This window comes from Chelonoidis abingdonii, chromosome 6, assembly GCF_003597395.2.
Source record: "Chelonoidis abingdonii isolate Lonesome George chromosome 6, CheloAbing_2.0, whole genome shotgun sequence".
In the NCBI taxonomy this organism is placed as follows: Eukaryota; Metazoa; Chordata; order Testudines; family Testudinidae; genus Chelonoidis; species Chelonoidis abingdonii.
The window spans coordinates 127,462,902-127,477,029 of record NC_133774.1 but is presented as its reverse complement, the minus strand read 5'-3'; the positions used below and the strand labels follow the sequence as shown (position 1 = coordinate 127,477,029).

The 14,128-nt window shown below is 48.3% G+C and overlaps 1 protein-coding gene across 1 annotated transcript in view; it reads left to right on the top strand.

Moving 5' to 3' along the window:
• CPLX1 (complexin 1) overlaps positions 1–11,879 on the top strand; it is a 212,214-nt gene extending 200,335 nt beyond the window's left edge. The window contains exon 4 of the mRNA XM_032774702.2: positions 11,399–11,879. Within this exon, the coding sequence (XP_032630593.1) occupies positions 11,399–11,596 (198 nt within the window). The 3' untranslated portion in view covers positions 11,597–11,879. The remainder of the gene's footprint in view (positions 1–11,398) is intronic.
• Positions 11,880–14,128: the final 2,249 nt, after the last annotated feature.

Below are 14,128 nucleotides of genomic sequence, written 5' to 3'. Positions count from 1 at the left end.
AACAGGGAGCCGCTAAGACACAGCTGCAAACTAGTCGTGAATTAAGAGAAGCTTAGAAATAGGCACATGCAAGTGATCGGGGCATAACACGCTCTGAAAAATGCAAGCCTGAGCAAAGTCCGCTGGAGAAACAAGCACGGGTGTCTGCCATGGATGTGCTCTAAAATGCTGGCAAAGGAAAACACAGCCACCTAGGGGGGAGGGGGAAGGAATGCCCAGAACATCTGCCCTTGATTTTTCTTTCAATGCCAGGCAGTGCACATATCCTGCTTCTAAATCTTATTGTGGCAGAATGAACAGACTGGCTGGCAGCTACTTATAGCTTCACTGTTAGACATCTTCTGGGGGGGGAGTGGTGAGCTGGATTCCACCCCTCTTTTCTCACGCTGAATACCAGCACACGGTGTAAATAGTGCCATTGACTGAACGGGATCAGGAAGGGGCTCCAAGCTCGGACGTATTCAGTGTAGACAGGGAAGTCCCCACTCCGATTTCTGATGAACAGGTCTCATTGCTAGTTACCTAGGCCTTCCTAGGGTGCTACGCATTTTGCAGAGGTGTATGAAACCAGGCCCCTGCCCCGAAAAGCGTGTTACACCCCACAGGGACAGAGCATGCGCTAGTACAGGGGCGGCCGAACTTTTTGGCCCAAGGGCCGCATTGGGTTTCGTAAATTGTATGGAGGGCCGGTTAGGGGAGAGGGTCGTGGCCCGGCCTCCACCTCCTATCTGCCCCCCTGACTCCTGCCCTCTCCAACCCCCTCTGTTCCCTGATGGGCACCCCCAGGACCCCTGCCCATCCAACTACCCCTTCTCCCTGTCCCTGACTGCCCCTGGAATCCCTGTCCCTGACTTCCCCCTGCCACCCCATCCAACCCCGCCTCCTTCCTGACTGCCCCCCAGACCTCTGCCCCCATTCAACCCCCCTGTTTTCCCCCCAACTCCTGACCACACCCTTGCCCCGTGACCACCCCCCTGAACTCCCCCGCCCTAAGTCCAACCTCCCTGCTCCCTTACTGTGCTGTCTGGAGCACCAGTGACTGGCAGCGCTGGAGTCAGGCCATGCTGCCGCCACCGCCACCACACAGCACAGAGACTGGGTTAGGTCACGGCTCTGCAGCTGCGCTGCCCCAAGAGCTCACAGCCTGGCCGCCCAGAGCATTGCGCCGGCGGTGGGGTGAGCTGAGGCTCTGGGGGAGGTGGGACCCTCCCCGGCCGGGAGCCCAAGGGCCAGGCAGGACGGTCCTGGCCCACGGGCCGTAGTTTGCCCACCCCTGGTCTAGTAGCTGGGACCTGGGGCTGTGAGTCCAGTTCTGCTGCTGATCTGCTGAGTGAAGCTGAGCCAGTTGCTTCACCTTTGTGCTGGGCCTCTGGCTGGCTTGTCTGTTTCGACTGCAAGTCCCTTGGGCCGAGCCTTGTCCCTGAGTGTGCCAGGGAAAGGCAGCTCCGCCTCAGCTGGGCTCGTTACATACTACTGTAATACAAATACAATCCGCCATGGGCAGGGACGTTAGGCGGGGGGGACCGAGAGCAGCCCCCAGCCCATGTCCCCACCCCCCAGGGTGCACCGCCCAGGGCAGGTGGAGAGTCCAGGTCTCCCCACAGCAGCCCGGGCTCCCTGGGCTGCTCGTACCACAGCCTGGCTTCTGGCCAGGGCAGGGGGCAGGGCTTTGGGGAAAGGGGAGGAACAGGGGGCAGGGCCCCATGGTGAGTGGGGGGTAAGGCCCAACTCAGCCTCCCATCACGAAGAGGCTGGTGCTGCTCACAGGAGCTGTGCTTTGCGGTGGGGCAGTGATCACATCAGCTTCCCCATCGCTAAGCCCAGTCCCTGCCACTCCATGCCTGCCCAAGGTTACTGCAGCCATATTAAAAAGTGGGTGGGCATGGCCCCCCCGTCTCCCCTGGTTCTGGCGCTCCTGGGTCTCCAGGGTCTCTTTGTGCCCAGGGCCCCAGTAAATCTGAATCTGCCTCGGGGCTGGATGACAGCCATTAAACCCTTCCTGCATAAGAATGTTGGGGGCAAACAGGGACACACACAACCCCGGCATGCAGGGGTAGGAGGGGAACCCAACGGGGTGGGGGACACAGACATCCTCACATGTGGTGGAGGGGAAGTAGGGGGCACACAGAGCCCCTGGTATGGAGGGGATGGAGGGGAAACACGGGGTGGGGTACACAAAGCCCCTGCCATTGAGGGGTAGGAGGGGAACCCAGGGGGGACACACAGACATCCTCACATGTGGTGGAGGGGAAGTAGGGGGCACACAGAGCCCCTGGCATGGAAGGGAACCCAGGGGGGATACGCAGACCTCCTGGCATGTGGTGGAGGGGAAGTAGGGGGCACACAGAGCCGAGGGGATGGAGGGGAAACGGGGGGTGGAGTACACAAAGCCCCTGGCATGGAAGGGTTGGAGGGGAACCCAGGGGGGATACACAGACCTCCTGGCATGTGGTGGAGGGGAAGTAGGGGGCACACAGAGCCCCTGGCATGGAGGGTGGGAAGGGAACCCTTGGGGGGACACACAGAGCCCCTGGCATGGAGGGTGGGAAGGGAACCCGTGGGGGGACACACAGTACCCCTGGCATGGAGGGTGGGAAGGGAACCCGTGGGGGGACACACAGTGCCCCTGGCTTGGAGGGTGGGAAGGGAACCCGTGGGGGGACACACAGAGCCCCTGGCATGTGGTGGAGGGGAAGTAGAGGGCACACAGAGCCCCTGGCATGGAGGGTGGGAAGGGAAGCCATGGGGGGACACACAGAGCCCCTGGCATGTGTTGGAGGGGAAGTAGGGGGCTGGCATGAAGGGTTGGAAGGGAAGCCATGGGGGGACACACAGAGCCCCTGGCATGTGTTGGAGGGGAAGTAGGGGGCACACAGTGCCCCTGGCATGGAGGGTGGGAAGGGAACCCGTGGGGGGACACACAGTGCCCCTGGCATGGAGGGTGGGAAGGGAACCCGTGGGGGGACACACAGTGCCCCTGGCATGTGGTGGAGGGGAAGTAGAGGGCACACAGAGCCCCTGGCATGGAGGGTGGGAAGGGAACCCATGGGGGGACACACAGAGCCCCTGGCATGTGTTGGAGGGGAAGTAGAGGGCACACAGTGCCCTTGGCATGGAGGGTGGGAAGGGAACCCGTGGGGGGACACACAGAGCCCCTGGCATGTGGGTGGAGGGGAAGTAGGGGGCACACAGAGCCCCTACCAGGAGGGCAGGGTGAGGGGAGTTGCAGGGAGATGAGTGGAGGGATGCAAGGAGACATTGGTCTACATGAAATGAGCTCAGCCGCCAGCAGGTCTGCACCGTGCAGCCTCCTAGCGGTAAGTTCTGCTCCCGTGTCACTCAGTTGCCAAGCTCACCTCAGGCACAAAGCATAGAAGAGACAGGAGGGGATGAGATCCAAAACTCCCCCCCTCACCAAACATCTCCCTGTCCCTTTTTCCATCTTTCCTGGTATTTTATTTCCTGTCTCTTTTGCACCCTGCCTGCTTTGCCCTTGAGCTGTACATGCCCAACCGGCCATCTGGCCTTGGAGCACGTTTTCCAGGCAGACCAGGTTCTGCCTGGCTTTTTTCTACCATTAATAAACTTAATCAACACGGGAACGACTCAGCACAGAAATCTACAGGGCTGCATGAAACAAAAACTCAAACGTAGGGAAACGTTTTTGTGCTGTGCCCAGGGAGCCGTTGAAAGTCGAATAATTCCCAGTGTGCTGTGCTAAATATATACCCCATTATGTTATCTAAAAATCCTTCTCTACCTTCCTTTCTCCATTCAACCCCCACACTGCCGAGACAGCCATGTTCTGCTTAGTTTGGCAGCCCGTCCGGAGTCATTTGGGATGACCACATGTGAATCCTTTTAATGTGCTGACCTCATCAACCCTCGGCAGAGCCAGAAATTAAATGGATCTGTTTAGGGACTGTATTCTTAGCTCTGCCACAGTAAAATGTATCACCAATATTTTTCCATATTATTTCTCTTCCCCTCTGACTTGTCTGAGTTTCATTATGGAGTTAAATTAATGAACACAAACAAAATAGCAAAAACCAAACAAACAGACCTATACTGTTCAACTAAGGAAATCTTTCATATTTGGGCTAAGCGATAACAGACCAGATCCTTAAGCTGGTATCACCCCAGTGCCATAAATTCAGTGACACTGGTTTATGCCAGCTGGGAATCTGTCCCATTGACCTCAATGGAGCAACATCAATTTCCTTGCCAATTAACAGCAGCTGGAGAGCTCGCCCACTGAAGAGACATTTGTATTTTTGGCTGCTGGTTCCTCTTAGATGGTTTCTTAACTTTGCAGCAACTTGAACATTTCTTCAAACAGCTGCTCTGAACATTGGGTGTGGGTGGGACTGATAGGTCAGTGGTTTGAGCATTGGCCTGCTAAACCCAGGGTTGTGAGTTCAGTCCTTGAGGGGGCCATTTGGGGATTGGTCCTGCTTTGAGCAGGGGGTTGGACTAGATGATCTCTTGAGGTCCCTTCCAATCCTAATGATCTATGATTCTATGAATGTGGCTACCTGGCAAGTTACTGTGTGTCTGCTTTGAGCAGGGGATTGGACTGGATGACTTCCTGAGGTCTCTTCCAATTCTATGTAGCAAGCCAGGATGTGACTCTACAGCTACCCTGCTACAGTGCAAGGAAAGTCCAGTATTAACCAAGATTCCCTCTGGAACTTTCACTGCTCAATAGCTGAGCCCAAGTGGGACATTGCCACAGCAAACCAGGTTCTGTAGATTCACAGCCTGGCTTGCCGTGCAGTAACTTGAGAGAAATTGCAGAGGGAAATATTTTTAGTGTGTTAACTTCTGTTTTGCAAGGACCCCAGATCATAGTTTAGGTGAAAGCAAAATAATTAACTGCCAAAAAAAAGTTGAAATAGTTTGAAATGGTTACAGAGCAAAGTGGTCGTTATTCTTTAGTCATGACGGGAGTTGGCATGGATATTTCCGGAGATCACCAAATTAATATATTAACTCATTGAATCTGAGCATATTTAGCAGTTTTCCCCAGTCAGGCCCACAATGTTTATTTTAATTTCGTTACCTGTCAAGTAAATTGCACAGGATGACAGCAGCTGATTCTGAGACAAGCTTATATAAGAAACAAACAAGTGGAATGTCAAGCAGACCTTTCCGAATCTATATAATTGGTTCCTTGTTCCAGGACAATCACAGAGTATAGTTTAAATGGAAAGGTGCCTGATGAGTATTCAAATCGTTTTGCAGCTGAAGCGAAACTGACATGTTTTTCAGTACCTGCGGAAGCTGTTATTCACCTGGGGAAGCTAAGTCAATTTCACTAGATGCAAAACCAAATTTTTAGCTCTTGTAAGCATCGCTTTTTCACTCCCCCCTCCCCTCTAATGTGCGTGTTTCGGTGCACATGGAACGACAAGTCAGCGCTGCAGCCCAGCTGCCACTGTCAATTTGTTTCAATCTGAACAGTGCCCATGCGGTCGCCAGAATTCGTAATTGCAACAGGAAGATCTTCGCAGGAGTAGCGGTCACACTGGTTTTGCTTCTGCTGCCAATCTAAAGCCCCTCAGAAATACAATTAAACAGAAAACACCATCCATGATCTTTTCAGAGCATGCTTTTTCATGTTTTCTGCTTTTATTTTAAAAAAAGAGCAATTTTTTGTTCTCTTTTGGTTTTGTGGAAACGAAGGTGAATGGAGAATAACAGACTGGGCTGAGTAAGGAGAGATGAGACATCTGTAACATGGGGCTAATAGTACCTCCTCCTTTTGGAAACTACTTTGAGATCTGTTGGTGGAAAGCTCTGTATAAGAGAGAGGTGTGTGTGTGGGGGGGGTGCTATGGGAGGTCCAGACAGCGCCCCTATGGAATAGATAGTCCAGGGCTAAGCATGTGGAAGGAATTCTTTGGCTGACCATTCAGCCCTGACTAGAGGCATGCAGTCTCTTGTTGTCCTTCTCAGTAGCCCTAATCCTGATTCATTGCCCAAGGTCCTGTATTAGCAAAGTACTTAAATGTGCTTCATTCCCATTGAAGCCAGTGGGACCTACCCATGTGGCTACAGTTACGCACATGTGTAAATTCTTTGCTGACTTCAGACTGAAGTGCATAATGATCACATCAGGTTTCATGAGGCAATGCTTCCGTTCCTGCAGCCGGGGACATATGCTTGCCTGATCTAGCTCGCATGCCTTATGCTGTGCTGCCTGACACAAGCAGCATGTTACAGTCCAATCAGAGCAGAGTTGCATGGCAATCGTTCATGGCTCTCCCTCGGCCCCGAGACTCTGTCGCCAGCTTGTGGACGCTCTGTGGATAATTGCATGCCCGCTTCTGGGGAAGAACAGACAAACATGTATGAGCAGTGACATCCAGGACTCCCAGCTCTACAGCGCTGTAAACGAGCCAGTCCCCACCCCACTCTATTGACTGAACTTGCAACGTAAGTGGTGAAGAGCCTTCATGTTGGCCCTCTGCACAGGGTGAATTCCGCCCGCCATCTGTACATGATTGAAACCGTGCAGCTGTTGTGGCATGTAGAAAGACATCTGCTTTTTCAGGCTACTGGGACTCTGAAAGACAAAAGCATTTGGGAGTTGTCAAAAGGCACACTTCGAATCTCTGCATTTTCCTTGCATTGTAACAGAGCTACAAAGTCTCCGACAACTACTGCAGAATAGAGAAATCAGGAATAATACAGTGGGTGGAACCAGTTTGCCCACTCGGCACTGTGGTGTAACTAAAGGATGAGAGAGAGATTTCAGTCGAAAGGCATGTATAGAGATGTGCATATTTGATGGAGATTATCTAACATTTGTCAGCTAATTGAACTACACAGAGCAGCCCACAGAGAGAAATGCACAGAAAAATGTCTCATGCTGTATTATTATTTAGTATGGCTGGTACAAAAGTAATATGTTGAAGCCATTTAAATGCAAGGGGAATCATTCAGCAGATGACAGCCGTAAGAGAAGCAATTCTCTTCTGCTATTCTAGAGAACTGGAGTATGGTATCAGTAGTCTTGCAGGGAAGTGAAACCATCACTCCCATAACAGAGCCCAGTTCTACCACCACAGAACCCAGGTCAGCATGATGTCTCACTTTAATCATGTGATTAATCAGACTACTCACTTATTTAAAGTGAAACCCATGCTTAAGTACCTTCCCGAATCAGGCCTACAATGTGACTTTGTTGGCTAAAAACGTGTTTCATCATTGGCTACAGTATGTCACTCTCATGAGCCCAGTCTCTCATTTAAGTATTTTCAGGGTTGGGCCCTGATTGAACTGGGCTGGAAATGGTTTTCCCAGCCCCTGACATTTTTGACATATCAGAAAAAAAAATTCCTATCCCAACTTGGGATGAAAAGTTGAAAGCTCAAAAATTTCTATTAACTAAAAATCTGGAGTGGGGTGGGGGGGAATATTGGTTTGTGTCAAGCAAAACATTTACTTTGATTTCCACCCTTTATTTATTTATGTATGCAGTTTAAATTTCTAAAGACAGTTTTCCGGAGGAGGAAGGCCAGAATTGTCTTGTGTTGAAAATATCAAAATGTTTTGAAAGTTTTTGGTTTTCTTAACAAAAAAAACTTTCAAGTTGAAAATTGGATCCTAGTTGAACTTTTGCCATGAAAAGCTTCAGTTTCCATGAACTGGTATTTTTGACAAAAAAATGTTTTGTCGAAAACTTCACAACTAGTTCTAACCCTGAGTCATATGGGTAGATGGCCATATGGTTTGTTTCTTTTTCTTGCTGACACTTCACCATAGCCAATACTATGTCTCCTCCAAAGCTGTGATGTTTCTATGCAGTGCCTCGCACCCATTAAAGCAGCAGTCTGCAGTTCCAAGCATCCCCTTAATTTGTGCTGACTGAGAAGGTGACAGAATTAAACCACATGATGGTTACCAGACTAGTCATCAACATGGTAATGAAGGCCTGTTAAAAATAAAATGCACGGATTGCAGAAAGTGATGCTTGATGTCAATAGGAGATGCAGGTGCTCCGCACCTTGGAAAATCAGGCTCATGGATGTAGGGGAAAGTTATTCCTTTAGCTCAAGTAGTAGAGGTTTGTGGCGGTCGTCTGAAAGTCTGGTGTTCAAGCCCTGTTGCTGTTCCAGGGTGACAGGTGATATAATTTTGTTGTTGTTTTGCTGGCTTTCCCTCCTGTTTTCTTTATTTAAGAATGGTGTATTTGAGGCACACAGTGGGAAAATATCCTTAAAAACAGGTTTTATAGTGGAAAAAAAATCATAATCCGTCTGCTGTGGAGTGACATGCAACAAAACACACTGTGATCATTTATCACACACTCCAGGCTCTTCCATCATAACTTCTCAGGTTAGAAGTTTGAACCTCCATCTATAATGTGGGGAGAATCCTACTTCCCTTCCTTTGGAAAGCACGTTGAGATACAAAGAAATGTATCATTGTTTTCCATTTTAATTCTTCTCCTTTGGCTGGCAAGGCAAAGCCTGTGGATGCAGTGCACTGTGGGATAAGTAGTGACATGTCTGTCATTGGCTAGGAGTAAGAGTCAATTTAAAGCAACATCACTGCCTTTCTTGAGTGCAAAAATTGGAGTCTTTTCCTCTGTGATGCCCCACTAGTGGAAATTCCTTCTGCATCCCATCTTTTGGCTCATGAAAATAGTAAAATGCTGCCATTGGCCCCTCACCTAACCAAAGAATAATTTGTCTTACATAACCTTTCCATGAAATGTCATTGGATTTGAATGGAGGGTATTCAAGTGCTGCCTAGCATCAAACGGAGGTAAAGTAAATGAGACGAATATCCCTGACACACACATAAAACAGGGTTGGCATTTGCAATTAATTGGACTTTAAGGAAAGCGTTCCTTTAATCTCCCATATTAATTTTGGGCATCTGTCACTCTGAAACTTAATGGAGAGGGGGAGGGATGGCAGGAAAACTTTTCTTCAGTAGAAAATGTTTCGAAGTTTCTTGCTGAGACCTGCCACACTTTGGTGTCAGAGAGTTTGAGAGAGAAAGGCGATGAATTGTTGGCATTACAACAAATTATGCCAGCTTTATGTAATGGGAGAAATAAAAAGAGCAAATCACGAAAAGTGCATCTGCAGCTTGCCTATTCAACAGCTCAGTACTAATGATACCAGGAAAATACCAAGCACTTTGTGCCACTCTAATCCTTTGATCTCTTTGAAATTCCATGTAATTTTCTTTTCAAAAACACTTATTCTTGCAAAGTGTTTTGCTGGCCTTTACAAAGGTTCAGGCTAGTTAGTCTCTCTGTGAATCTGCTGTATTGAATTTAATCTTAATTCCATTCAGGGCTTTAATTAGAATGTGGGCAAGATGGAAGGAAGGGATATGGACACATTCAGAGCAGGCGGACAGGTTATTCCATAGAAAATCTAACCTATCCCTAGACTCCTCTTCATCAATTCAGCTAAACTGAAATGAAGGTGAGCCTACAAGAGTGGCTTAAGGGTATTTTGGATGCTGTCAGTTCATACATAACTGTCAGAGCTGAAGTGCTTTTTCTAATATCCCCATAAGCTCAAAGCAACTTCTTCTGGAAGTAACAGGAACCTCTGAAAATACCCTGAAAAGTGTAATGGCCATCGAGGAATTGGGATTGATGATACAGAAATTACTTCTTGAGGTGGGTCAAACCCAGATCTTGGAAGCCAAGACCTGTCTAATCTTATGCCTATTTCTGAAACACCTGATTCTAACCACTGTCACAGACAGGATACTGTGCTAGCTGGTCTGACCCAGTCTGGCAGGTCTTACCTTCCTCTGGTGAATGCTGTTGTTTAAATATAGAACCCTAGAATAAAATTCTGTTACTCATGTAGAGTCTCGGCTTCCTGATTTTAATTCTCAGGGAGAGTAGCAAATCTCCACTCCACTTGCAGGTTTGAGAATGTTTCTGTTCTAACAGTAATGAGTCAGATTCGTACACAGGAGTACAGAAACTTGCTGTGCCTACAGAGGCTGCAGCTCAGAAGAAGGCATGTTTTGAGCTCAAAGGTCTAATTCCTATCTAAAGGATAAGGAAGAGGCGTGATACAGGGCCACATTGGTTCTGCTAAACTCACCCCTCTGCTTTCATGGATTGCTGTTGGCTGCTAATCATTTTTTTCTCCGCAGTGCTATTACCACCTGGCCCCAGGATAGAAAATGTAGGCCTGGTCTACACTTAAAATGGAGGTTGGCATAGCTACTTGGTCACAGGTGTGAAAAATCCACACCTCTGAGCACTGTAGCTTGCTGATCTAACCCCGGTGTAGGTCAACAGAAGAATGCTTCCGTCAACCTAGCAACCATTGCTCAGGGAGATGGTGTTCCTGCACTGACATAAAAGTCATTTCAATCAGTGAAGGCTGTGTCTACACAATGGGGTTATGGTGGCATAGCTCCAGCCCTGTAGCGATGCCGGTGTATTCCCTGTAGTGTAGACATACCAAAGTCTTGTGCTGCATCGAGTCCTCCTCAATTGTGCATCATGTTGGCCTAACTCTGCTCCCAGGGTAAAGCGCCCCTTAACTTTGCAGGTTCAGTATTAGGGTTTGTCTACCTAGGAACACTCAGGGCTTGTCTTCGGGTACCGTCAACACAGTGCTGTCTGCATAGGGGGGCTAGGTCAGTATAACTACGTTGCTATGGAGTGTGGATTTTTCACCGCCCTGAGCAATGTCATTATAACTATACAGGTTTGCAGTGTAGACCTGGCCTCAGGAAAGTTAATCCAGTTTGACTAAAGGTGTGAATTTGAAGTGCATTAGTTCACCTGCATTAACCCCTGTATGGATGCTCTTCTGAATTCAAGTTTCCTGAATTTGGTTTAGCTTAATTCACTTTCAAAGCGAAGTAAGCTAAATTATATTCAGGCCACTTTAAATACTGAATAGGGGCATCCACCCAGGCATTTAATGTGGTTTAACTAATCCACTTTAAAAGTGAATTCAGATTAATTTCCCTGAGTGCCTCCGTGTAGACACACTCTGAGTGCTATGGATAATGCCACGTAAATGTTTTAAAGTTTAAGAAACACAAGTTTGTATTGTCCTGGTGAGGGGCATAACCATTAGAGTAATGGGCAGTGCTTAGGAGGGGCTACTTTTAACAGGATGTCTCTGCTCCCTGGGTAGGGAACAGAAGGCTGCTAACCATTATGCAGATATTGCAGCAGTCAGAGGCACAGTTTTATTTTCATTGGCACCTCAGGTTTCTGCAGCAGGGAAGAGCTGACATTTGGAAGCAGACTCCTATTTAAAGGTTCATGATTATTTAACACCATGCGCTGCGGTGAGCCGGGAGCCTTGTCAGAGCAAATGTCAATGTTTGACGGACCCTCTCTGCCACTCTGTTCGCTGGGTGTCTGACAGTGTGTTCTTTCCCCCTGCAGTACGGGATAAAGAAGAAGGAAGAAAGAGAAGCTGAGGCCCAGGCCGCGCTGGAAGCCAATGTCGAGGGGAGTCTGACGCGTCCAAAGAAGGCCATACCCCCTGGCTGTGGGGATGAGGAAGAAGAGGAAGAGGAGAGCATTCTAGACACAGTCATCAAATATCTACCTGGCCCTCTTCAAGACATGTTCAAGAAGTAACGGCTGCAGCCTGTTGGACTGTCATGAACAGTAAAGCAATGGATTTCTCCAGTGAGAATTTACAATCTTGCCACACATCACACAACCCCACCCTCTTCCCCCACTCTAACCCCCCGACCTCTCCCCTGGCCCCCTGAGATTCCATCCATTCTTATTTTGTACATAGTCGCATCCAGTAGACGCCTCTGAATGGGTGTAAGGATTAACGAGCTGCAGTCTACACAACTTTTATTATAAGCCATAGTACTATGTATGTTAAATAAGGCAACTGTACATTAAACAGAGCAAAGGAAAAGCCTCATGTTTGTTTCCATCCAAAGCAGGAGGAATGGTCACGAACAGGGAGCAGTGGCTTCTTTTATTTTCCTTAATTATTATTATAATTTTTAATATGATCGTTGATCAAGCCACCCTGGCTGTTCATTGTTGGGTACATCTCTTGTAGCAAGGGATGCCTCCATCTCCCATGGAAACAGACCTTTTCTGTTTTATTCCATAACCTTCATAAATAAGAGATCATTTGAAAAATGAACCATGTGCAGCTCCTGTCTCCAACACCGTTCTCAGAGCTGTGGAAGAGCTGAGCCTTCTGCACCAGGTGTTCATGGTAGAAACCAACCGCCTCAGAATCTAAGCAAGAGTCTTGTTGCTTTGGGAATAGCCATACAAAGAATAGCATGACCAGCGTGTAGTGTGGATGGTGCTGTCTTTAGATCTAGGCCAGACTGGTTCGCTAGTGTTGTAGTACCGGATGTCCCAACCCAGGGGCCTTAGAAGCTCACCACTGAGTGGAGTGGATACTTAGACTCTCCAACCTTCCTTTTTCGGCAAAGATTCCCCAGTGGCTTATTCAATCCTGCTGTTCCCAGCTGTGTTTCCAGGAATAGCATTCCAGCTCCAGCAAATGCTCTGTTCCCCCAGGTGGCATCAGAGAGGGGTGGGCTTCTGGTCAGAGAGCAGGCCCAGGAGGCAGGAACTGCTTCTGAGTTCTAGTCTTAATTCTGACTCTGATTCCCTCTGTGACCTCGAACAAGTCACTTAACCTCTCTGTCCCAGTCCCCTCATCTATACACTGGAGATAATAATACTTACCTACCTCACAGGGATGTTGTGAGGGTCAATCAGTGAATCCTTGTACAGGAGCTAAGTATTATTATAACATTGGGTGGCATCATTGGGTACTTGCACATTTACCTGGTGGTGGGAAGGTGGGACCAGGACTCTCCTACCGTCGCATTTCAAACCTTCTCGGATTCAGATGGATTTAAAATGTCTCCCAACCTAATGGTGTCAGACAACACATTGTCCCCAGATGCTACTGCCTTGCTCCCGCAGTGAATATATGTGTACAGTCTTATTTGTGACACCGTTATTCATCATTTCATCTGGTCTGTTGTTTGTAGAGCTGACCTTCAGTTCTGGGACTCTTTCAGCTCAGCGTCACGGTAGATGTCTAGAGCTTTTGGTCAGCATCACGTCTTGGTCTCATGAGAAAAGAAACTGCCTCAGGAGACATCTAACAAGCTGATTGTTTGCCTGGCAGAATTACACTGCCACATGCTCTGTGCTAGTCCAGGCTTGGAAAACAAATGGTTACTCGTTATTTCCAACATATTTGCAAGTAAATAGCCACTTAGCATGGATGACAGAGGGAAAAATATCCCATAGATGCAGATTTAGTAGGAGGCATAATTCAGCTCTGTGTGCCTGCTGCCGACTGGTGTGAGAACGAGACATTTATATTTGCTACTATAAAACCGATTGTTGAGTTAAGTATGCCGGGGATTGCCAGTGTAGAATATCCTGTTCATCTACTGCCAAATTGTAGGACCGGTGCAATTTCCGGCTGGGGTTAGTGGCTGCATTGCTGTTGACTTCCGTGGAAGTGTGCCTGCTTAGTCCCAGTGAGTCTGGGTTTTGCTTTGAATACCCATTCTGAATTTTGTTTTTTCCTGAGCTCGATAAAATCTTTGGGTTAGAGTCTCTGCTGGTGTAGACAGACCACACTTCCCTGCACTGAGCTGTGCTATAACCATTGAGCACCAGCAGAGAACTTGATCCTTGCATCCCATAGATAGCATCAGAGCGATCCCATTGGCTCCAGTGAGACTATTCGTATGCTTAAAGCTAGGCATATGCTTAAGCATCTTTCTGAATTGGGCTCCTAATTAGATTCTTACATGAGCCAGGCAGGGGCAATCTGTGCTGGATTTAAGCAGGGGAGGTGGAATAAGGCTGTACATGCTGTCCCTTTAGCATCACCTATAGAATCACACATACCAACTGCAACAGACTGCCTGCAGGCTGTACACTCCCTGCCACTTATGGACCGGTGTAATGGGTGTGCTCCAAACCCTTAGTGCATGCTGAAGGACTTGTGCTTTCCTTCGCACTCCGTGTTCAGAGAATTCGCTAGTGTAGGGATGGGATTTACAAAACTACCCCATGAAAGTTGTGTGCCGGATGCTGAGAGCTGCAAGTCAGCCTCCCAAGGGCAAAAGCAGACTGTTGTGACATCTTAAGATAGCATTG